Below are 25562 nucleotides of genomic sequence, written 5' to 3'. Positions count from 1 at the left end.
TCCATCAGACCCTTCTCGCTCTGTATTTGATCCCAAAAGCGTTCTTCTGTCTGGCTATATGTCAAAGAGGTCTGCTGATCACGTGACTTCTGTTGTTGGACCACTGACGTTTAAGAAGCGTTTCTTTCGTCTTTCGCACAAGACACTGTCATATGCAAACTCGGATTACGAGCAGGTTTTTACTGCAAAATTTCACTTCAATAGTATACGGTGTGCTGGAGTGGTGTGGTGTTGCTTTGCACGGCTGTTTTTAGGTGAAAAAGGACATTCTTGTGAGCACAATTTGTGCTGTTGAACGAGTAGACAAAAATGCATTTCAACGTAAAAACATGCTGCAGGTGATTCAGCGACTTTCTGATGGAGAGCTGTCGACTACTTACATTTCCACTAAGGCAAGCTCTAATAGCATGACTGTGAAGTGTGGTTCTTAAAATTTAAGACTAGATATTTAGTGCGTTATAGGTGCACTTTTGAATGTGGAGTGTGTGTGTGTGTGTGTGTGTGTGTGTGTGTGTGTGTGTGTGTGTGTGTGTGTGTGTGTGTGTGTGTGTGTGTGTGTTGCTATCTGTTTGTCTGTCTGTTTGTCTGCCTGCCTGCCTGTCTGTCTGTCTGTCTGTCTGTCTGTCTGTCTGTCTGTCTGTCAAATTTTCTTATAATTTATACATCAAAGCTAATACAGGTGAAACTAAAGTAACAGCTAATGAACAACAAGTGTCACAACTACAATTACAATTACACAAATAACAAGTAGCATTAAAAAGCTCCCCTACGGAGCCTACAAACCAAGATTTAGTTTACTGAATTGAAAGTTGAACAACATCTATACTCTGGCCAGCATTCTGTCCATGTGTTACTCTGATCATCTTTCTAGTCAACACTGAGGCATTGCAATGCTGAAGTTGTACTGACAAACGTCTTCTCCAATGTGTCTTAAATCTGAGGGATTATTTCTTCCTTCTTCATCTGTATATAGTTTGGAAAGTTTATTGAGGAACATTGATGCGTCTTCTCCCCACCCACCAAAGTGCTCGAAAACTAGTGGAATAAGGGCAGGAGTGTACCCTCCAGGCAACTGCTCTTTAGAATATTTGCTATGTTTGATGTCTTCTCTTCTTCTTGCTGCAGCTCCATCCACAGTTACTGCACTTTGCAGAATGTCCTGGCTCCAGGGGTGAGCAAGGGCCACATCAAGCTCAACATTTCCCCCACATGTTGAGTCAAACACAACAATGTCTGCTCTTGTTGGATGTGGTATATCTATCTTTTGGTTTGATTTGATGTTGGCATTGTAGACTGCTCAGGCATTCAGACCAGCACAAAACAACAGAATTATGAGACCAAACTGGGCCTCCACCCATTCTGCATGTTAGTAAATGGTACCCTTCAACATCTAGAGACTTTCCACATTCACATTTAGTGGCCCAAGGTGATAAAGACAAAGGTAGACCCAATCTGAGAGAAGCCGCCAAGACAAAATTGCCAGATGAAAGTGCAAACTTCTCTGAAGATGGGATGGAATCTAACCATCCTCATGCTCCTTTACCTCTAATTGAATGCAATCGTGCTGCATCTCGGTTAGAATCAGTTTCAATCAACTGATCTGCTTTTGATTGTATTCTGTCTGTCTGTCTGGTTGTCATGATCATAAATCACTAGTGTAAGAAAGCTAATGTTGGAAGACCTGAGTGCTGAGAGTCATGGGCTTCTCAGGTCCACCACATAGTTCGGACAGTTTCTTTAAGATCACTTGTGCGTTGCACCTTTGTAGCTGCAGTGTTCTCCCCAATATCCTTTGGCAGAGTGCACCGCTCTGCCTTATTCTAAGCAATTAAGTTTTTAGGTTGTTTCACCCAGATACCAAGACCTGAGGATCTCGGAGTAAGCTTATGTTAATTAACGAAGACCATGGGTTGCATCTCATTATCCAGAACACTATATAACACTTTACACCAACACATACAGCCATTTACCACGCATGCAGCCATTTACCATGCTTTCGAAGCTGGTGTTCACGTGCAAGTATGTATGTGTCAGTGAAGTGCGCATGAATCATGTCGGTGTTGCAGAGAATTATTGAGTCTTTCTTCACGAGCAACGCTGTTGAAGATAAGAACACCTGCATTGTTGAAAGAAAACGAGCGGCAACTGATAAAGCACCGAGCAGATCTTCCAAGCACAGGATGACTGGAGTAGATCGACAGTGGCTAAATGATTTTCGAAATGATTTCCCATGGCTTCTGGTTAGTGAGACGGAAACAAGACACAGTCACTGCTATCTCTTCTTTGTCGAAAGACGCAATCTAGGCCTATGAGATATGCACTAGGGAAAGCTATGTGGATTGATATCCCATGCAAATGCTCACTCGTCAAAGTATGCTAGAGCATGAAAGAAGTTTGATTGTGCCATGAATCGGCTGCCTTTAGAGAAGCAACTTGTGCACTGTTGAGCAGGGACGGCAGAATTTCTAGAACTTTTGACAAAGCCATATCTGTACAGAGGAAGGCCTCATTGATCTGTAACATATATATAGTTTTAACCGACATTGGGCGTGGCATTGGGGAAACGCCCACTTTACGCAGTATTCCGCTCTGCCTTTTAAGATTTCTGGGGAGAACACTGAGCTGGATGGAATAGCGTTTTCTCCAATAATCCAAAAATTCTGGAGTATTTGGTCTTCGGTTTCGTCTGATGATTGGTTAGATAGCTTTTTCAAGAACTTCCTTCCTTGCTCTCCCCATGTACCAAAGTGCTCGAGAACTAATGGGATGTGACGTTGGATGTTGAGCAGCTTGAGCTGGTCATATTTAGCCTTCTTTCTGGCTTCCCTTAGAGATGCCGCAGCTCCAATCTTTTTAGCAGAGCTAGGATAAGTTTCCGAGCTCCATGGGTGCGCCAAAGAGATGTTGAGGTCAATGCTAGATCCTAGGTCGACATCAAACATAACAATGTCAGGCCTGCATTGGAATTGACATATCTGTTCTGAAGTTTAAGGCAGTGGTAAATGCTAAGGCTTCTTAGGCAATCAGACGAAACACCTGCAATAGACTCATGTGACCAGACAGTCTGTCTGTCTGTCTGTCTGTCTGCTTGTGTGTATTGAGTATGTGTTTTGATTGTTTAGAATGTCAATGAACAGACGGAATGGTTGTCTGCCATACGGAAGGTATGCGTGTGTAATCGCCGCATGCTACGTTTGCACCATCCCGGTGCTTACCGATCAGGAAAATGGACTTGCTGCAGATGCAAACCAAAGCTTGGTACTAGAAATAATATCTTTATTAAGTTGAATAATTTACAATTTGTTTCCGGTTTGTAACTGTTAGTGCCAGGCTGCAGTGTTGTTCGCTCTGCTGTGATTAGCGACTGGAGGGATCCTCTTGACTCTGACATGGAACTACAAACAATCTACAGTCAGCTGCATGTTGGACGAGACAAAATCCGGAGAAAATATGAAAGCATGTTTACAGATGGAGGCTGTAGAATGTTGAGAACGTTGCTTCGAGTGATAGACCGACTGGAGAAAGAACACGAACTTCACAGCAAAGAGTGTGAGACTTGATTTTACCTCAGATGTTGATATCAATCACATCTTGCTTAATAAATCTTGTAGAACCAATTTGTGATGTTGTGGCCATCAAGATGAAAGACTGTTATGAATGTAACGGTATTACGATCACAAACTAGTTAAAGTATATTTGATAAAGAGTGTATATTAGTATTTCTATTATCGAACATGCCATGTTACCCTGACACGTTTAGATGGTTGTATATACAGCGCTGACATTGCTGTGTGATGTGATAATTACAACTACAGAAAAGACCAGGTTATAGGCAGACAGAACATGCAGAGACGTAGCAGTAGTAAAGCACTGGACTAGAAGCAGTGTTCTAGTAGCTAGTCAGGATAGCCACCATGGATTTCCTTGTATGCACTTATTTCTGTATAATATATCTATGTAGACTGCTAGTGTTTTATGTTTTATATCATTTTTTAATGAATGGGCGTTTGCATATAATTGCAAAGTTTTGAGTGGGCCGTTTACTGCAGTTGTGTAGTTTTGATGGTGACAGGAGCAGGATTTGATATCTTCCGCGTCATGCATTTCAAGGTTCTTCTAAATAGCGTGTAACAACTATTATATGTGTAGTAACAGAAGAAAAGTCATACGATGTAAAGTAATGGCGGATTAGATCAAATCCAAAATATGTAGTCTCACATAGCCAGACCTTACAGCTTCGTCATGCTTGGGGGGGGGAATTCACCGTCATACTTCTTTTCTTGCCGGAAGTGTGAGGGCAAGGTAGGGTCTGGCTATGTAAGATTATACAAAACAGGTTTGTTGAATCAGAAAATGAAATTTCATGTTGTATGATGATGATGAAGAAGAAGACGGAAAGCCAACAATAATACATTGGTAGTCTGTATTTAGATTGAATTTCTCTATATACACAGGCATGTATGTGACGGTATCTAGAGCAGTATTGTATGTAAACGGGTCAGTCACTGTTTATTTTGCATCTCTGTATTGGAGGAAACCTCTGGTTTCCATGAATTGTTCAATGCGAACTTTCTACATGATGTTGTAGGCTGTCTCGATTGTATAGAGAGACGGTGTGGCGTCCTGCCGGCGACTCCATGACAATTAACATTATGAAGTGGCACTTGCCGTCTCACACGTCCTATCATCCTGAGAGCATGACAAAAGTCAGTTCGCAAATCAGGTGTATGTTGGCCGGGAGGTACTAGTGATGGAAGGTGATTGCAGTTTATAGTTGGGGTGATCTTGATGTGTCGCTGTTGATACTCGGTGGGAACAGAAATGGGCAGACATTGAATGTGACAAACATTATCGCCGTCCTGAGTGATCGGTCGAGATCTGTTGACGGAAGCTGTTACGGAATTGGGCAGAGTCGAGTCGGGATGAAACGATTGAGTCTTGGAAATTGCCTGACAAAATGAGATAAACCATCGTATTAAATCGTTCAGTGTATACCTTAGGTCAGTTCTCTGTTGATTGCTCTGCTATACTCTAACCTGTAGCCAAGTTGCCTTTTCTATTGCTGTCACGACTGGACGCTCATGAAACGAGACAACAAGTATTTTACGCAGAAGTTGGATGAGACCTGTAGAGACGAACACGAACCACAAACGATTATTAGTCTTCGTGGACTCTAGACGTATAGATACTGTAAGGTCTCGATCTCTTCTTACTTCTTGAGACTTCTTTTCGCGGTCGAACTGATTGAAACTTGGGATAGTCTCTGCTTTGCATTTGGGCTATCTGAATCTTAACACGCTGGTCGGCAAACGGTAACGTGCCAAACACCATGGCATACAGTACGATACCCCTACAGAACGTGCATATCGTCATTTACATACATGCACCACGCACATATGTACAAACTCTAGATATATAGGCGCGCGCACATGCAAACGTTAACACTGCTGCCTAGCTATAGATTGAACATAGGAGTAGGAACCGCGCGCCATGGAGACCAAGGGGCCATTGCCCCCAATAATTTGCATTAGTCCCAAATGCAGTGTACATGTACAGCGTTGTAATGCTTCAAATCTCGAAAACTCGAGCTATCACTTACCTATCGTATTACTTACTTACATGCTCCAAACGTCTGCTTTGAAGCCGTTGTACGGCTGGCCTTGAAGTATCTCGGGAGATGCGTAGGCAGTCGATCCACAAAACGTAGTGAGAAACATTCTGTTGTCCACTTTTGTAGCGAAGCCAAAATCTTGAAAGCCAAACGCAAATTTGTACTGCTAGACGAGCAGCAACAATAGATGAGTTGGCTAACCACAAATTTTTGCCGTTTGATCGGAGCAGATAAGAACGTTTTCACATTTCAAGTCTCTGGTCAATCACACAGTTTGTTAATTAATTTTTGCTTAAGTTAAGTTAATGCAACGAAAGTATATTAATTAATTAAACCATTTACTTTCTCCGAACGTCACATTGACCTAAGAGTGGTTCGTAATTGCACTCAATGCGCATGCACTTGACTGACATCTACAGTAGATCTACTAAACATTAATTAATTAAGCTAATTGAGTAGCTTTTGATTATCTCTACCTGTGAACGATTCCGCGATTGTGGCAGTATTTCATTCCAGCACACATCTGTTTGAAAAAGTGACGGGCAGTTGGTTCGGACAGCATTTTGCGTACGCGAATGTATTCCAGTAGATCTCCAGCGTCGGCTAGCTCGAGAACAATGTATAGGCTAGAGTCGTCCTCGATCACGTCGAGTAATTCCGCCTAGACAATAAAACATGTATTATAAAACACAGACGACTTAATTCGATAGTTTGCAAGGACATGTACCACATTTTTGTGTTTTAATTTTTTGAGATGGTCAATTTCTCGCGGAAAAAATTTTGTGAGGTAGTCTTGCGGTGTTCTATTCTTGTCAACGATTTTAATTGCAACCTTACCAAACAGTGAATCACACATAATACAAAGCGTAATAATAAATAAATAAATATATTTAATTAATCGTACGTTTCTTCTGCATTTTCTGTCGTAGGCTTGCTTTACTTTCGCGTAATTTCCTAGGCCAATAGTACCGGCTAGTATGTAACCGTTTCTAGCAAGAAAACGTGACTTGAGTGATTTCTGGTTGTCTCTGATTGCAGCCATTCAATCGTTTCCGTGACAACGCGATTCTGCGCGCGCGTTGCTCTTTCTAGTTGATATCAAGGTGAAACGTAATGCGACCTTGCGAGAGCGTGGATGTCGGCCTGGTAATCAAAAGAAAAGCTGCTGCGAAGGAAGTTCAAGATAAACTACAGCGAGGAACGAGAAACCTAATACTCGCGCTTGCAGTATTTGTAGCAAGGTATGCGCATGCGTAGTAATATATTTGAAGTAAGCATTACTAAAATTTTAGATGGTGCACATAATCTAGAAATGGATAAGATGGTAGTTATAGGTGCTTTGTCAATAATTACAGTGTTGCTAATTCGGTTTGTAATACAGACCACAGGATGCGCTAGGTTGATGATGGAAGAATTGGCAATCACATTCTAACTTGATTCTAATGTTCTGTTGGTGTAGGAAGTATGAGCTTGTGAGCAGGTTTCTGCCATTTGGTCAACCGTTCGTACCTTATTTTGGTATGTTTGGCTTGGTTAGTTTTGTGGATTATCTGTTTGCTAGTTTCTTGGTCTGCTAGCTAACTGGTTTGTCTTGAAGACAAGATTTGTTTGGATGTAGTGAGGTGTGTGTGTGTGTGTGTGTGTGTGTGTGTGTGTGTGTGTGTGTGTGTGTGTGTGTGTGTGTGTGTGTGTGTGTGTGTGTGTGTGTGTGTGTGTCAATATGATTGTTTTCTAGAGGTTCTTGCTCTCATCACATTCTCTCTAAACTGCCTTGTCAATTTTCTTCAATACTTGTCTCTGACTCTTGGTTTCCGTACTCTCTCCATCTCCGAAGGTCAAGCACGTTTACTCAAAGTTACCAACCAAAGTAAGAAACACTTGTTTTACGATAACATAGCATAGTGTGAAATATACTAGTTTGTATACATGTATGTATTAGTTTACACCAAGTTACAAAGTGTTATGTCACTTACACATACTTTGTGTTTAATAATTTTATTCTAATGTTTTATTTAATCCATAACATACTGTAAAACAAGAAATTTTTTGGCAACGAATTTTGGTGTCTGGTTTAGTAATTCTTTTTGGTGGCACATAAATTTTGTTGATTCAGTGAATGGAAACTATTGGCAAACTGATGTGTACATGACTTGTACAGGCCCGTAGACTGAACACTCCTTCACATCTACTGTGATGCAGAGGTGGATTTAGATTTTTAGTAGTGGACTGCTTTGCTTATCGTCAAATTCAATCATGTAGCCTAGCAAGAGCTAGAGTTGATCTCTTGCACTAATTTAGTTTTGCTTTCACTCCATCAAAGTTGCTGATCTATAGTTTTCAAAAACTGTATGTATACATTAAAAATTGTTTAAAATGCGTGATGGGTTTGTGATGTCATTGGTTCGTTTTAATGTATTATGCATCGCCCACTCCTAGCGTTAGGCTACGTCCATGCAAGCTTGTATGGAGCTATGTTCTATCCAAGAGCATCTACAGCTTGCTAATTGTGATTAATGGTCAAACAGCTAGGCAGTTGGCTTTAGGAGAGACATGAACATGTCTTGATGTATCACAAGCAGCATTAATGTGTGAGTCTCTATTTGATGTGTAACTAACTGTGTTGTGTTTTGATTGATTAGATGTGCGTGGAATCACAGTTGCTACCTCGGTGGCTTCTTCTCCCAGTCAAAATTCTCCAGTGACTGTCACTCAATTTCGTCCTCATTATTCATCGTTTACTCCACCATCAAGGTGGTCACCCACAACGCCACAGGTTTGACAAAGAAATTAGAAATCTTTTGTATAGAGCGAAGGATGTGGTCTCACTCTAGTTGATAGCTGGTTTGTCAGGGTTTTCACTAAGCAATCACTAAATGGTTGTCTCTCGTTATGAGATAGATGCAATAGCAACTAAGGCGATGTCTTTCTGTGTTTGTTTGTTGTATGATTTACTAGTTGGGCCATTTGTGTGTATCTGTTTGTCAGTCTCTCTATCTGTCTCTATAATTGTCTGTTTGTTTGGTTGTTGGTTTGTTAGTTTGTACTTGTTAGTCTGTACTTGTTAGTCTGTACTTGTTAGTCTGTCTGTCTTGTTTTCTCTCTTTCTTCATTTCTTTTCTTTATAGTTTACAAGTGTGTTTCATCAGTATTTTGTTGTAGAGTGTTATGTCCAGTAGTCTTCATTCTAGTCTTGGCTCTGCTTCCTATATTGATACATCTCTTGATTCAAGGTGTGATTACTGCATTTACCAGCAAATGTAGTAGCAAATATATTTTTCTTCTGCTTTAGTTTTGTACGACTTCGAAACTCAACTGGTCACAGAAGATCAACAGGTAGATTGTCGATTTTCACAAGACACAATTGAAAAAAGATTGTGATGATTATATATGACAACTGATTGACATTCATGCAGACAGATGAATGAGCTCACAGTCTGTAGGAGATGAAACATTTGAAAGAGAGATAGACAAACAGACAGACAGACAGACAGACAGACAGACAGCAACTCGAAGAGAAATGCTGAAAAATGAGAAATACACCAAAAAGGCACGTTCTTGTGGAACTACACTGAATTTCATTTCTCTGGTGATGGAGCACTTTGGTCGGTGGGGCAAGAGGCCCAAAAATATCTCAACCAACTCTCATGAACAGCAACATGGACAACTGAGTGCAGACAGGACGAGTTCAAGAACTACTGGAGGACGCGATTCTCAATTGCGATGCAGCAGTGCAATGCAAGAGTGTTACTGCAGAAGATGAGCAGAGTCCAGTATAGTGGTGACTTAGTTGGTGCCATTAGTAACTCTGTTAGCTAAATTGTCAACTGTTGAGTCTTAGTTGTACTTAGGGACCTCTTGGGGCCCAGTTCTCTTAGAACTTGCTGATTTTTAGTGTAGACTGTAATAATGTCTTGTATAAGAAATATATGTATTGACAGACAGACAAACAGACTTACTTTAGTGCTAGAGATGTGAGTAGATTATGTGTTTCAATAAAATCAGATTTGACAGACAGACAGACAGACAGACAGATACTAGTTGACTGACAGATATAATAGCAGCATGTATCATTACACAGCAAGTCAACTTATTATTCTTCATACAACAGGTTACGATGACCACATCTCAGATTCAACATCACTGAATCGTTTTGTTAGAGAGCAAGAAGAACTAGAAGAACAATATCAACGAAGTTTGTTTTCATCTCAAACACTAATAACTATTTTATTGATTTCGTTCTGCTGATTTACATTGTTTAGCTATGCGATTAAGTCCTCAACAGCAGCATCTTCACTTTGACTCTTCAGGTCGTTCACCTGATCTCCCTCTGGGGAAGTATCAGGCAGGAGTGTTGTCTTCTTCACCGTCTGTGAGGGACGAGGAAGACAGCTTTGGACATTCAACAACAAGATCAGAAGAAGTGACTGCTTACTATGCAGTGTTGATTGGTGATGGAATTCCATCAGTTTGTGTAGTTGTTGTTATTTATAAGTAATTGTTATAAATATATAAATATAAATATATTATATTATATTATTATATTATTATATTAGGATATTTTAATTATATTTTAGGTATTTTATGTGTGATTGTCTAGCAATTGATTTATATGCAGGTCTAATTGTTGATTTATTTGTGTGTTTGATTTGTCTCATTTGCATGCTTAGATGTCTACATCTCCACAGTTTGTTTGTTCATTTTCTGTCTTTTAATTAGTCTGCTTGATGTGCATTGTTCAACGGTCTGTTGCCTGTATAACTAATCAACAACTCTGTCCATATGTCACTTGTCAGCTTGCCCACCTGTCTGCTTACTCAACTGTTTGTCTGGCTATCTGTCTGTCTGTTTGTCTGTCTGTCTGTTTGTCTGTCTGTCTGTCTGTCTGTCAGTACATATATTTCAAACATCAAACTATAATACATATTAGCAAAAGGCAAAAAAGGTAAAGTTTGCAAGCTATGTCTGTCTGTCAACTTGTCTGTCTGTGTGTCTGTCTGTCTGTTTGTGTGTGTGTCTGTCTTTCTGTCTGTCTGTGTTTCTGTGTGTCTGTCTGTCTGTTTGTGTGTTTGCTTGTTTCTCTGGTCTATGTATTTGTTCATTTCATTAACAGATGTCTAACTGTAATGTATGTTGATTAACGTAGGTGTGGCAGCAGCTTAAGATCAACAAATCTGATCTCGAATTATGGACAGAGAACTGTCGCAAGGTACAACCCCAACAAGAATGACCATCAGTGTAACTACAATACAAATGTCTTTGTTAGTGGATATCAGTTACTTTAGTCAAACGACTTGCCACAGAGATTGATGCCATTAATGCAACTCTCGTCAGTATTGGCAGTCGTGACATTCAGATTGGCAGTCAGTAGAGACAGTTATTATTCATTTATTCAACATAATGGTTTGCCTTGTTGTGTGTAGGTGTGAGTCTCAGCACTCTTCGTCAGATAGCTACAGTCAAGTCACAGCAGGTGCCTTCACTTGCTGTTGTTGTGCCATATCTTGAAGTTTTCACGAATCAGGAGTATTTGGTGCAGAGAATACGAGGTTAGTAGTGAAGTGTATTACATGTAATGTGATGTCCAGCTGTGGAGTGGAGTATACATATGTGATCATGTTGATGTTTATGGGTTATTGAGTAGTGGGTTTTGCTCTCACGATGAAGTGTGTATAAAGGGTTTGAAACATTGAGAAACAGTAGATGCACAATTGAAGGGTTACTGACTGTGTATACTGTACAGTTGATGTGTACGTTGCTATCGGTTGTATTATACACACACACACACACACACACACACACACACACACACACACACACACACACACACACACACACACACACACACACACACACACACACACACACACACTGACAGACAAACAGACAGACAGAGAGTTAGATGATCAATAGCAGATTAAGACATTGACAGCTGCATAATTGGCATAACAAAAACAAAGTTGTAGTGTCAACTCATTGTGACTCTTTGCAAGAAAGACATCAAATAAACAATCTATTACGAATCTAAATGGGTGTTTTCCACACTACCTGTTTTACTCAATTTCAAAAACTGGTACAATACAGTACAACAGTTATGACAGTCATGACTTGTCATCCTGTCAGGTGGATTTGAATTTTATAAAAAAAATTTATTTGTTGTTCAGTACTGAGTATGTTGATTTAGATCTCAGTCGTGGCGACAGCTTGAACTGTTACCGTTGGAACAGTGGAGGACGGTGGAATGGAAGAGGTTGGGACAATGAGTTACCCAATGACACTCAAGTAAACATCAGTGATGCACACATTAGTACACACAAATCATGTGGGATTTTTGCAGATTTTACTGCATCTTGTTTGTACTTATTTGGATGCTCGTCTCCCTCCAAACCCTCGACAGCCTGATCGTAAGGCATTTTCAACTCATTATGTTATCCGAGCGCCGAGCAAACACGATCCAAAGAAGAAGGAACGTGAGATTTGTCTTTATCAGACAAGAACGAATCCTCCACATATGAAGGTGTGAAGAGTTGGAGGTGGTGATTGAGACTGGCTGTAGGGTTGTTGTTGGTTGATTACAGGTGGTTATCAGGAATGCTATTGTAGATGTTCCAAAGGTCAGTTGTTTGGTTGATTGAATTGTTTGTTTGGATAGCCACATGAAGAGTGTGAATGCATGAAACAGGCACACACACACACACACACACACACACACACACGCATGCACACACACACACGCATGCACACACACACACACACACACACACACACACACACACACACACACACACATTGCATAATTCCATTTTCATGTCAGGGTCGAAACAATTTCTTTCATTCACTCATTGCTTTTCTCCATCACCTCAAAGTAGAAGAGAAGGGAATGCTAGGGTTGGCTTCATAATACACATAATGAAGATAAGATAGCTTATATTCTCTGTGTGTGTAGGAGAACCAACTTATCTCTCTCAGGACTGAATATTCTGACAATTTTGGAACTAGACTAACTGATTCATGTATTAGCATAAACAACATGATTTTACTATCTACAGTACTTTCTTCATGAAGCTGTGGATGTACATTGCCATATACCACACACTCCACACTGTAGTGTGTTGTCTGGCTGTATCTAACTCGTGTGTGTGTGTGTGTGTGTGTGTGTGTGTGTGTGTGTGTGTGTGTGTGTGTGTGTGTGTGTGTGTGTGTGTCTCGTGTCCGTGTCCATCTACTGTATTTCATAGTCTTCCGTTAGCATTTCCCTGTCTTGTCTGGTAGGTCAATCATGCTACCTCATGACACTTGATAACAGTTGTTCTTATGATCTAAGATTATCATAAATCAATATCTACAGCAATAGCATGTCTACCAAGTGGGTGCAGCTTGAGCTAATCGTCTCATTCTCCTCGTATTTCTGTCCTGATCTCTCTGCTTCTTCTCCATTTCGGCACTCGACAATGTGTCCACCCTTGGACTCCACATTTCTGTGTCACTCTGTAGTCTGACAGCAACAGATAAAGGTGGGAGAGGAGCTTCGGTAAATGCATACGTTCTTGAATGCCATTCCAACTGTCCATGTATGCTATAGGCAACTGCAGACACAAACTCGCCACCGAGCCCTAAATCAGAGCAAAGACTTCGAGCAAATTCTTCAGGGTTGTTGTCCGGGCAACTGAGATCCCACTCAAACTGATCGACTAACGACATGTTGCCGACATGGATGTTGAGTTTGATGACGACACGACGATCATCTTCATCATGTACGACTTCGTCTTCGCAATGTTGTTCACACTGTTGATGAATGGCACCAGCAATGGCAGGGACAAAGATATGGGAAGGAACATCGAGGTCGTCACACATTATTTTAGCAAACTGCTCTGGTAGTATCAGCTTTTCTACAACAACAAAACAGTAAGAAAGATGATACAGAATCAATACAACAGTTGAGACGATCATGCATCCGTTAGTATTGTGTTGTTAATTATTTTGTGTGTGTGTGTGTGTGTGTGTGTGTGTGTGTGTGTGTGTGTGTGTGTGTGTGTGTGTACCATTTTTGTTCCAAGTGAAAACATCTCGTAGTTTGTGTCCTTCTATGTCCAAGTCGATTCTGATGGGTAGAAGAATCTCATGTTGAGACCCATGATGCCTTATAACTCCAGGATCATGGTCATCAAACCTATAAATGCAGTTAATTAATAATACAAACAGACAAGCAAACAGACAAACAACAAACTGGCAGGCACACACACGCACACACACGGACAAGTGGATATGCCCTTCGGAAAGTTCTGAAGATAGCACCCCCTACCTATTTCTAGGTAGGGACCCCGGTGCTACTCAGAGTTTTAGGCCGCACTGATGAACCCCTTGATGCGTGGCCAGAACATCGAAGGGCACTGACTTTGGCGCAGCCGCAGGACTGGACCTCAAGTCCACACGTACCTGTATATACTGCATGATGTTCTGCCAAGCCAGTGGTCTAGTCCACCCCTAGTCAAAGACCAGGTACTCATTTATACTCCTGAGTAGAGAGAGGCAATTGTGTGTGAATTTCTTGCCCAAGGAAATTACATCTGTACACACACACACACACACACACACACACACACACACACACACACCACAAGCACATTTAGCAAAGTATGCCATCATACTGTGGCAACATTATTTATAGGAACTACATATACGGAGACAGACACACAGACAAACAAACAGAAATTATATGGTACTGTAGTTTGCATTGGTACGAGTTGTAGCAAAGCAGACAGACAGACAGACACATAGACAGATTTTCTCTATATTTTTTAATCAAACTGTAAAAGTTCGATATCAACTCTAATCTGACTAAGCAGTCTGCAATGATTAATTAGTGGATGTGGTGCTGATTGTCCACATAAAAAGGTAGTCTACTCTGCCGAGAAAATGTCTTTTAATTGTATAAATGATTACTCTAGCATTACACTTCTGTAATATAATAAAAAATTGTTTGCACCACCTATTTCTAAGTCAGCTTCACTGGTGCGACCTTCAGCATCTTTAGACTCCTTTGCAAGAAGGTTTGAGAGATAGACAGACAGACAGATTGTTATGTATTTGAAAGCTTACTCTACCAATAACAATTGCTAACTTTAGACAAGATTTAAACAAAACAGTCAGTGAACAAAATGTTAGACAGACAGACAGTTTGTTTTATTGTCATAGATCTTCACTGCATACTGATCAGCAAAGGTACAGGTGGTTCCATACAACAACAGTCTGACTCTTATGCTTAATTGACAGACAGACAGACAGACAGACAGACAGACACACACACACACACACACACACACACACACACACACACACACACACACACACACAGTAGTGGTTGACTCCTCAATCTCTTCGTCCCGACTTTCACTCTATTGACCGGCGTACGACTTGGAACCGGATCGAGGTGATGCGACGTGGCAGGCAACTGCGGCAACCACGCAGTCGTCCGTTTATTCTGCCTCACAAGCGAAGCAGCAGCAGGACCTTCTTCCTTCTCACCTCCACCTTTGTATTTCTCATCACCTCCCTCCAACAAATCATCTACTTCACTGGCTCTCAGCAACGTGACATTGGTGGCAAGATTGCTGTGTCCGAGACCAAGTGATAGGATGTGTTTTCTCTCCTCTAGGGTCGCCACTTTCCTCCACAGTGACGGAAACTTCTTGTAGAGCGATCCGCGGTACATGCGTAAGTAGTTGCCCACTTCCGATCCTATCATGTACTTCTCGTCGCTGCCTGGAATTTGAAAAACGTGTGGCTTCTTGCCGTAAGTTTTCAATGCGGCCATCTCGGTGCTACAACTCGTTCTTTGAGCATGCGCAATGTCGGTTGTTGATATCCGGGTCTTGAAATTTATAGCGTCACTTACTTCTACATGCGTTATAACAAAAAATAATTGCCAAGCGTTGTAATAAAATAACTGCGCTTGGCAATAATATAATTGCCGAGCGTAGTTATTTATCAATTTAAGCGCTATCTTCGGTCCAAATATCGAGGCTTGATTACACAACGCATGCGTGAAGTGTTTAAACGCTACATCTCCGGAAGTATGGCTCTCCCCACTCTCCAGCCTTACTATATGACGAAAAGGACAAACGCAGAAAGCTTGATAGTGAGGCGAAGAACTCACCAGGACGAAGTCAGAGAAAAATGGGGCAAGCATTGTCACTACTTTGAACGCGAAGGCGTTAGATCAACAAAACAAAAAGCTTGGGCATCACAGCAGTCATATGATGAGAGGTAGATACTTCTTATAGTGTCCGCGCGCGCGCGCGCGCGCACACACACACACACACACACACACACACACACACACACACACACACACACACACAATGCACATCACACACACACACACACACACACACACACACACACACACACACACACACACACACACACACACACACACACACAAATGCACATCACACACACACACACACACACACACACACACACACACCACACACACACACCACACACACACACACACACACACACACACACACACACACACACACAATTGCACATCACACACACACACACACACACACACACACACACACACACACACACACACACACACACACACCACACACACACACACCACACACACACACACACACACACACACACACACACACACACACACACACACACACACACACACACACACACACACACACACACACACACAAATGCACATCACACACACACACACACACACACACACACACACACACACACAAATGCACATCACACACACACACACACACACACACACACACACACACACACACACACACACACACACACACACACACACACAAATGCACATCACACACACACACACACACACACACACACACACACACACACACACCACACACACACACCACACACACACACACACACACACACACACACACACACACACACACACACCACACACACACACACACACACACACAAATGCACATCACACACACACACACACACACACACACACACACACACACACACACACACACAAATGCACATCACACACACACACACACACACACACACACACACACACACACACACACACACACACACACACCACACACACACACACACACACACACACACACACACACACACACACACACACACACACACACACACACACACACACACACACACACACACACACACACACACACACACACACACACACACCACACACACACCACACACACACACACACACACACACACACACACACACACACCACACACACACACACACACACACACACACACACACACACACACGTCCTTTCTAGCATGTTGGCATGTTGATGTGTGGTGGGATGAGAGGGTGTATTGTGTCGATCAGTATGAGCGCTTACTCACTACAAAAGAGACGAGAAGAGAAGGAGATGAGACTGAGAGAGAGAAGAGAGAGGCTGGCAAAGCTGCTTGACAACGAGAGATCTCAGTATGAAATGGAGCTGAAAGGGCTGGCTAGAAGGCCGCAAGAGAGATTACCAGAAATGAGGGAAAAGTAAAGGATTGTGTTGTTGTGTGTAGTTATATACTAAAATGGACACCAGTGTTGATCCCTTGACGTTGTTATACACGTGGTAATTGTACAGTTACAGAGCTGTGTAATTGGCTGTTTGTATTTGGTCAGTTTGTGTGTTAGTGTGTTTGTCAGTTTGTGTGTTTGTCAGTTTTTGAGTTTGTCAGTTTGTGTGTTTGTCAGTTTGTGTGTTTGTCAGTTTGTGTGTTTGTCAGTTTGCGTGTTTGTCAGTTTGCGTGTTTGCCAGTTTGCGTGTTTGTCAGTTTGCATGTCTGTCAGTTTGTGTGTTTGTCAGTTTGTTTGTTTGTCAGTTTGTGTGTTTGTCAGTTTGTGTTTGTCAGTTTGCGTGTTTTTTTGTCAGTTTGTGTGTTTGTCAGTTTGTGTGTTTGTCAGTTTGTGTGTTTGTCAGTTTGTTTTGTTTGTTTGATTGTCAGTCTTTCATAGTAGACTAGTACTGTAGTATGCTGATCTTAGAACTCACTCGTTGAGTCAATGCAATAGCAATACTTAGTATGTAACGTACAAGTAGGTAGATACCAAATTTATTTGTTAATTAATTTGATTTATTTTATTTACTTATTCATTCATTTGATTTATTTGTTGTTTATCTATTTATTAGACTGACAAAGTTGTTGTCAATACTGTACATGCAGCAGTGTTTTGTGTACATTACATTTACCTACACATCTGCAAGCTTATAGATATGATCAGTCATGCTAGGGTTAATTCCTTAAAAGATTTATTTGTTGACTTGTATGTACTTTGTTTTATTATTTAGGGTTGAACAATTAAAGACAAAACGAGAGAATGAAAGAAGAGAGGTTGCTATGTTATAAGACAAGCATTTAACTTGTTGTAGCAGGCATTTGTTTGCAACTTAGACAGCAGAAGAAAAACTCCGTCAACACTGGAGAGCTAATTGTCCTGAAATAAGACAGGTGACGATATTCAGTGTGTGTGTGTGTGTGTGTGTGTGTGTGTGTGTGTGTGTGTGTGTGCGCGCGCGCGCGTCTTATTTTTAAATACTTTTATTCCCAGCTTTCAGTGATTTAATTTCACATTGTTTTAGATAATTCTTATCTAATGCTACAGCATTTTAGACTTTTTATATGCACATCTGATTTTGTTGAAGAAGTGCATGTGACCCGCTTTGTGCATATTGAATTTTGTCGTATGCATTGATGTTGATCCAAGGCTTTTAGTTATTTTATATAAATAATAGCTGGGTATAAGTTAATATTAGACGCATGGTTAAGTCTGCTTTTATGTAATTAATACTAACTATTATTTGAATAACTATGTAGATTGAGTCTCGTCAGATGATGAGAGACATTCACAACACATGGAGTCAACAGGTGACAGAAAGGGAGAGAGTGAGTCCAAACAGTTTTGCATTGTATTTGTATTACGTTCCATTCTTGTTCTTGTTGTGTAGGACAAAGAAAGAGCTATTCTTGAAAAAGAACATTACGAACAAGAACTAGAGACAGAGAGGCAATCAGCTCTAGCCGAAGAACGAGAAGCTGCAGAAAAGAAGAGACGAGAAGAAAAGCGAACGTTTGAACATCTTAAGGAGCAAGTAGACGAGATGAGAAGAAGAGACGAGGAAGCAGCAGAATTAAAAAGTCAACAGGATGAGCTGATGAGACAGCAGTGGCAGCTGCAGCAAGCGGTATGGTTAGGGTTGCTATTGGAATGCAGTTGGTTGGGAGGGGAGAGGAACGATCATGAATTGCATGTTTCCTATTTGTTATTTGAAAGTAACAATAACAACTACTGATTATGACTAAAAGTTTATGATATATGGCGACTAATAGAATCTTACAATAATATAATAAGGCTGCACCGAAAAAATTGTCTGATTGGGGTAACCCACCCGCCCGTGTTTAGAGCTCAAGTGCCGCTGAGTTGTTTATTTAAATATGTTTTCTGTTGGTTTGGGCATACCCGTTCGAGGGGGGCAAGTGTTTTGAGAGATGGCAAGATTCTTCGTGTGTCTGGCGACTGTAGTCTTGCAGGAAGTTGGATTCAGTGATCAAGTGGATGATGTACTCAGCGCGCCGTGTTTGGACGTCCGCTGTTTTTTTGCACATGCGCATGCTAAGAAATAAGATGTCTACTGTTGCCCTGTGCTTATCCGTGTCCGAGGGGCACGCAATTTCAGAGATGGCAAAGATTCTTCGTGTGTCTGGCGATTGTAGTCGTGAGGTGTTGCAGGAGGTTGGATTCGATGATCGAGTGGACGATGTACTCATGCAGCGTGCGAACTGCGACGACAGACACTTTCTCCAAAGTTGATGATTGATAATAATTTTAAAAATAAAAATAAAAACTCCGCCGCCTGCCCGCTCGTCTTTTTCCTCTGCATGATACCCCAATCAGACAATTTTTTTGTTGCAGTCTGATATAATAATATATTAATATAATAATATGATAATATAATAATATGATAATATAATAATATAATAATAATATAATAATACAATAATATAATAATTGGTACTATGAACGCAAGATTCTACATCATGATGTCAGTCCTACTTGTTGCATGTGCAGTGTAGGCTTGGAAACAGTCGAGCACAGTGTGGCAGGCTGTGCTTTGGCACCGATGGACTACACTGATCGACACAATCAGGTGGTCTCCATCATTCACTGGGATGTTTGTTGCCATTTTGGGGTTCCAGTGGAGAGCAGATGGTACCGGCATCATCCTGATAGGCTTGTGGAGATGGATGACATTACTATGATGTGGGATACCACCATCCCCACTGCCAGGAGGATCAAAGCCAATCGTCCAGACATCTGTCTCAGAAATAGGAAGACAAACACTTGTCTTCTTATTGATATCAGCTGTCCTGCTGATGGCAACATTGGCAAGAAACATGCTGACAAGTTGGCGAAGTACAGCGACTTGAGGGTGGAGATAAGCCGCTTGTGGCATTGTCGAACACTGGTGGTTCCAGTGGTCTTGGGAGCTTTGGGCACAGAGCACGCAGGTATTGCACGGTGGCTGGACATTATTCCAGGTCATCACAACCTGCAGCACTTACAGAAAACAGTGCTTGTGGGATCTACTCGGATCCTTCGTAAAGTCATGTCTTCTTTCTAGACAGCCGTGATGGTCTAAGTACTTCTGAAGCAGGGTTTGCTTCCGGTACTTGTAATAGACTTTACAAACCAGACTGATCTGGTTGAGCACAACACAATAATATAATAATATAATAATATAATAATATAATAATATAATAATATAATAATATAATAATATAATAATATAATAATATAATAATATAATAATATAATAATATAATAATATAATAATATAACGGTGGCTGGACATTATTCCAGGTCATCACAACCTGCAGCACTTACAGAAAACAGTGCTTCTGGGATCTACTCGGATCCTTCGTAAAGTCGTGTCTTCTTTCTAGACAGCCGTGATGGTCTAAGTACTTCTGAAGCAGGGTTTGCTTCCGGTACTTGTAATAGACTTTACAAACCAGACTGATCTGGTTGAGCACGACAATAATAATATAATAATATAATAATATAATAATATAATAATATAATAATATAATAATATAATAATATAATAATATAATAACAATAATATAATGTACTGGAGGTAGAGTTTAGTGTGTGTAATAATATAGGGTAATGATGGACCTGGGTTTGTAGGAAGAAGAGAGAAAAAAGATGGAGGAGAAAAGGAAGAGACAAGCACTTGGGTATGAGAATCTGTTTTCCTGAAGATCGTAACACATGGTTTGTCTACTTGCTTCCCTCATGGCTTTCTAAGTGGTTGATGTGTGTGTTATGTATTTGTTTATGTTTGTATGTCTCTGTTGTTTGTTTGTTTGTGGGTTTGTTTACTTGTGTTGTTAGTTATTTTGTTTTTCAATGTGTTAGTTATTTAGTTTACTTGTCTGTCTGTTTGTATGTATGTATCTGTTTATCTGTATGTCTAACTAAAGTCCATTACTTGGTGTTACAGTCGAGTGTTAACAAGGCAGTACAAGGCACAGATGCAGCGTAGATCACGACAGATACAAGAGCAACTGGTCAACATTACACAAACATTCTGTTCAGTCGGTACGCAGTCAGATAATCATGACGTACTTGCTAGGAACTTGATCTGAAGATTCTCTCGGATCTGGCAGCACAGGAAGCAGAAGACAGACAATTGGCAGAGACACAACGTGAACGAGCAAGAGCTGATGCCTCTTGGATGAAACAGGTAGGATGAAGTGTGGATCATATTGACTACATTTGCATCTGTTGATGTCTCTCAGGTGGTTGAAGAGCAGCTGAAACTGGAGAAGGCAAGAGAGGCCGAACTGGACATGTTGTTTCGTGAGGAAGCTTCTCGTCAGTGGCAGAAACGAGAGGCTGAATGGGAGAGGGAAAGACTGGCACGAGAGCGACTGATGAGAGAAGTTTTAGATGAGAGGCAAGGACAGATTGTTGAGAAGATGGAAGAGTTACGTATACAACAGGTGAGAGGGAAAACACCAAGGAGGGAAATGGTTATGCATAAGTACTGATACAGCTACTATAGTTGTTCTGTTGATACATGTACTCACCGAGTCAGTGGGATGACACAAGTTCTCCAGGTCATCTACGATGATATCTTCTTATAGAGAATTTGATCAGTTACACTCCATTTGTTTGTTTATATTGTTGTTTGTGTGTGCATGTGTGTGTGTGTGTGTGTGTGTGTGTGTGTGTGTGTGTGTGTGTGTGTGTGTGTGTGTGTGTGTGTGTGTGTGTGTGTGTGTGTGTGTTACTTACGGATGAATGAACCTCCATCATTGTAAATGTGAGTGCTTTAGGAGTCAGCACACTTTTGACTGCATTTGTACACGTAGTACAACTGGCATGATCTGCATACTCATCAGGATGCGAGCATTGAACACACATCACTCTGTATGTGGAATCTGGATGCACGTTGTTTGTGTTCACTCAGACATGATGTCCAATACAGATCATGATTGGCAGCTATTTGTTATTTGCACTATTGCTGATGTCTGGATAGAGTGATACCACAGCACTTAATACAGTCAGTTAATAGAGTTTCAACCAATGCATCTAATTGCCATACCAACTTGTATTACATATCTAGTTGATTGATTAATATTTAATGTTATGGTAAACTGGTTTGTGTACATGATTGTGGGCTTTGATAGGTCGAGTCTATTGGACGTCGTGAGGAATTGCTACACGAATTAGAGTTGGCGAACCAGTTGACGGCGAGAGAGACACAAAGACAGGCAGAAGACAGAGAAACACGAAAGCGAGAGCTTGAAGTTCAAGTAAGGAAGTCACAACACAACAACTTTCTATATAAATAAATAAATAAATAAATAAATAAATAAATAAATAAATAAATAGATATAAGTAAATAATAAATAAATATAAATAACTAATAAATAAATAAATATAAATAAATAAATAGAAAAATATAAATTTATGTTGTATCGTCAGGTGTGTGTGATGCTTATTTTAATTGATGTTTAATACAGCTGTGCAAAATGCTGTATAAATAAATAAATAAATAAATGAAAAATAAATAAATAAATAAAAAATAGATTAAAAAATAAAAATATAAGTTTGTATTGTTTAAATAGATACATATAAAATTAATCATAAATAATAGCAAATTGATGTCGTGTTTTGATGTCTATTGTGTGTGGGTTTAGATCACCGAGAGACAGAGACGAGCAGACGAATCTAGAAGGCAACTGGAGAGAGGGCTGCAAGAACAAGAGTGAGTGAGTAGTTGTTAGGGTGATTGTTGTTGGGTCAACAGATGGACTGATTGGTTAATTAAGTGAAATAATCAAATTAGTAATTGAAGTTGTTGAACCGAAATGTGATTGTTGCTCGCTTAATACTTTTCCATACCGTAGGAATGGCAGTTTGTATTTTGTTGATATAAATTGCTTAGATGGTTTATGGCTGATACACATGGTTTAATTAATTAATTAGCAATTTCACTGTTTAGGTGGTTAATGGTTGATATGATAAGATAAGCAGAGAATGATGTGATCACAATATCTTGCAGTAGGAGCAGTTTAACCAATTTTGCTTTTAAACATATAACAGTTAGTTGACATTAAACTCCACTTTAGTTGTTGAGAGTTTTACTGTCAAGTTGCAGTGTCGACATTATGACACTAGCGGTGCGCGTGCCCACACAACACACACACACACACACACACACACACACACACACACACACACACACACACTTGACACGACAGCTGGTGAAAGGGACTGACTTGTCAAGGCTTGTCACTGCTAATATTTCACTGTGATTGTCACACATGTATACAATTCTGTTGTCATTAGCAAGCATTGTATTAGCTGTCTGTTGGTGACGTGCTATCTGTTGTAGAGAGGCAGATGCAGAGTATGAGCAGATGTTGAGAGAGGAAGAGAGATTAGCTGAGAAACGATACAAACCAAAGGTATGAAATGGTCATGCACAAGTTGCCTTTTACTAACTGATCGGTCACTCTATTTCAGTCATATCCAAGACGGACAGTCGCTTGGGACTGATGCGTTGCTTGGGATGGAATGGTGGACATTCATCTCTTTCAGTTCAGAGTCACGGTATTTTTCAGTCATGAGTATGATTTAATTATTCTGACTGTTTATTGGACATATAATGGGATTTCATCATAAGCCAAAAGTTGACAGATTTGTAAATGTTTTTAATGTCACAAACATACTATTAGTATATACATATGTGATGATAATAAATGTATATGGTTGTACTCGCCATCACACAACATCTCAATGACATTACTGAACTACACGTCTATACTTTCATCAATTTTTGTAATGACTCTCATCACATGTCGTTAGGATCACCCTAGACAAATTATTTCAATAGATGTGGTGTGGTGTGTGTGTGTGTGTGTGGTGTGTGTGTGTGTGTGTGTCTGTCTGTCTGTCTGTGCGTCTGTCTGTGTGTCTGTCTGTGCGTCTGTCTGTGTGTCTGTCTGTGCGTCTGTCTGTGTGTCTGTCTGTTTGTGTATCTGTCTGTCTGTCTGTGTGCGTGTGTGTCTGTCTGTCTGTGTGTTTGTCTGTGTGTCTGTCTGTGTGTCAGTCTGTGTGTGTGTGTGTGTGTGTGTGTGTGTGTGTGTGTGTGTGTGTGTGTGTCGTGTGTGTGTGTGTGTACATGTAGTGATATACATACATTTCCAAGTACACACACACTGTAGTTCCATGTAACTGCACGACAGAGCAAACCACCGAGAGCTGCGGGAGGATTTGTACAAATTCCTCCAACCTCCTTGCGTACATGCAGGCTCAAGTAAATGATCAAGTTTAGCTGTCTTTGCACCATGTTAGACATATTGCTGCAGGCACTCTATAAAAGCACATAGCTCATAGCACTCTAAATGATGTTCACACACACCAAGCTGCACTATTGACTTTTCAACATCGACACAATCTAATTGTACAGCTCTATTCTAAGACAAAAGTCACTTCATGTTCACCCATCGAGATATAAAGTATGCATCACTAGTACATACACGCAGGATACTGTAGGTAGCCGTAACAGCTGAAGCCAGCTGGTATGATACAAGAGAACGTACTTCGTGTGCAGCAGAGGTCGTGCTGGTAGCATCCTTTGTTCCAGCAGCAGTTTCCGCACACCCATTTCTGGCAGTTGCAACCTTTTCCACACATACCCAGACAATCGTTGTGGTGGTTGTTCTCTATCGAATCACAGGACGAGACTAGTCCGATGACTGGTTCTACTATTCTCTGAACGATTGTTGTTATTATCCCAACAAAAAACCATCCACGTCGTTGACGTGACTTAGAATGAATCGGTTTGGCTGTTGTTGCCAACTTTTGCTCTGCGCAGGCAAACGATTTCTGATCCTCCGCCTCTTCAGTTTCATTGCTTGGCAATTGACGCGCAACAGCCATGGCTGTCATGTGAAGAGGAAGAGAAGCTGGAGATTTGTAGCCGAAAATTCCAAACTCTGCCAAAGCTTGTGACAACTTGCCTAGTAAATGAGCGTGCGGGTCTATCGATAGTTGATGAAATGCAGCCTTCATTTCCTCTTCATCAGCCGTGGTATGATTTTGTGCACTTCTGTCGTCGTATTCCTCTTCCATTTCTCTTTTGGATCGACGGTGTGACGGTAGTTTGTACGTCTTGCCGTCTGCTCGTGTGTCGTACACGAAAGGATGATCTTCGACTCTTGCAAAGTGAATGTGTCTGCCTGTCGATACGAAGTCGTGTTCGATGATAGTGCTGCCGTCAGAACGACGCACGTACAAGTTCCCGCTACTGGTCGATGTGAAATGAAGTACAACACCAGAGTGTGAGATGAAATGA

The 25562-nt window shown here is 40.8% G+C and overlaps 5 protein-coding genes across 5 annotated transcripts in view; 3 read left to right on the top strand and 2 right to left on the bottom strand.

Moving 5' to 3' along the window:
• LOC134178248 (rasGAP-activating-like protein 1) overlaps positions 1-3753 on the top strand; it is a 9502-nt gene extending 5749 nt beyond the window's left edge. The window contains exons 16-20 of the mRNA XM_062645088.1: positions 1-175; positions 255-392; positions 3123-3258; positions 3325-3549; positions 3612-3753. The exon at positions 1-175 is cut by the window's left edge and continues 7 nt beyond it. Of these exons, the coding sequence (XP_062501072.1) occupies positions 1-175; positions 255-392; positions 3123-3258; positions 3325-3549; positions 3612-3613 (676 nt within the window). The 3' untranslated portion in view covers positions 3614-3753. The remainder of the gene's footprint in view (positions 176-254; positions 393-3122; positions 3259-3324; positions 3550-3611) is intronic.
• A 668-nt stretch (positions 3754-4421) lies between these two features.
• LOC134194139 (testis-specific serine/threonine-protein kinase 3-like) lies at positions 4422-6660 on the bottom strand. Its single transcript, XM_062663049.1, has 8 exons — positions 6516-6660; positions 6339-6443; positions 6088-6272; positions 5813-5868; positions 5620-5749; positions 5214-5350; positions 5037-5125; positions 4422-4949 (listed from the first exon to the last, which is right to left on the bottom strand). The coding sequence occupies exons 1-8, from the start codon at positions 6651-6653 to the stop codon at positions 4503-4505; spliced, it is 1287 nt and encodes a 428-aa protein (XP_062519033.1). The 5' UTR covers positions 6654-6660; the 3' UTR covers positions 4422-4502.
• A 64-nt stretch (positions 6661-6724) lies between these two features.
• On the top strand, positions 6725-12659 carry LOC134184222 (transmembrane protein 209-like). The gene is made up of 16 exons (XM_062651861.1): positions 6725-6852; positions 7071-7129; positions 7347-7478; positions 8251-8384; positions 8771-8841; positions 8901-8944; positions 9720-9803; positions 9871-10031; positions 10755-10817; positions 10875-10971; positions 11032-11157; positions 11793-11890; positions 11946-12125; positions 12187-12222; positions 12423-12496; positions 12555-12659. The coding sequence occupies exons 1-16, from the start codon at positions 6725-6727 to the stop codon at positions 12610-12612; spliced, it is 1545 nt and encodes a 514-aa protein (XP_062507845.1). The 3' UTR covers positions 12613-12659.
• A 308-nt stretch (positions 12660-12967) lies between these two features.
• LOC134184213 (SWI/SNF-related matrix-associated actin-dependent regulator of chromatin subfamily B member 1-like) lies at positions 12968-15435 on the bottom strand. The gene is made up of 3 exons (XM_062651850.1): positions 14962-15435; positions 13651-13778; positions 12968-13497 (listed from the first exon to the last, which is right to left on the bottom strand). Exons 1-3 carry the CDS (start codon positions 15420-15422, stop codon positions 12968-12970), a joined length of 1119 nt encoding a protein of 372 aa, XP_062507834.1. The 5' UTR covers positions 15423-15435.
• Positions 15436-15662: 227 nt separating this feature from the next.
• On the top strand, positions 15663-23984 carry LOC134182735 (trichoplein keratin filament-binding protein-like). The gene is made up of 14 exons (XM_062650174.1): positions 15663-15874; positions 17015-17182; positions 17979-18021; positions 18082-18138; positions 18505-18573; positions 18636-18872; positions 20879-20928; positions 21195-21261; positions 21327-21437; positions 21493-21696; positions 22387-22512; positions 22900-22967; positions 23598-23670; positions 23729-23984. The coding sequence occupies exons 1-14, from the start codon at positions 15684-15686 to the stop codon at positions 23759-23761; spliced, it is 1497 nt and encodes a 498-aa protein (XP_062506158.1). The 5' UTR covers positions 15663-15683; the 3' UTR covers positions 23762-23984.
• The last annotated feature ends 1578 nt before the right edge of the window (positions 23985-25562 follow it).

This window comes from Corticium candelabrum, chromosome 1, assembly GCF_963422355.1.
Source record: "Corticium candelabrum chromosome 1, ooCorCand1.1, whole genome shotgun sequence".
Lineage (NCBI taxonomy): Eukaryota > Metazoa > Porifera > Homoscleromorpha > Homosclerophorida > Plakinidae > Corticium > Corticium candelabrum.
Note: the sequence above shows the minus strand (reverse complement) of the source record. Positions and strands in the feature narration are given on the sequence as shown.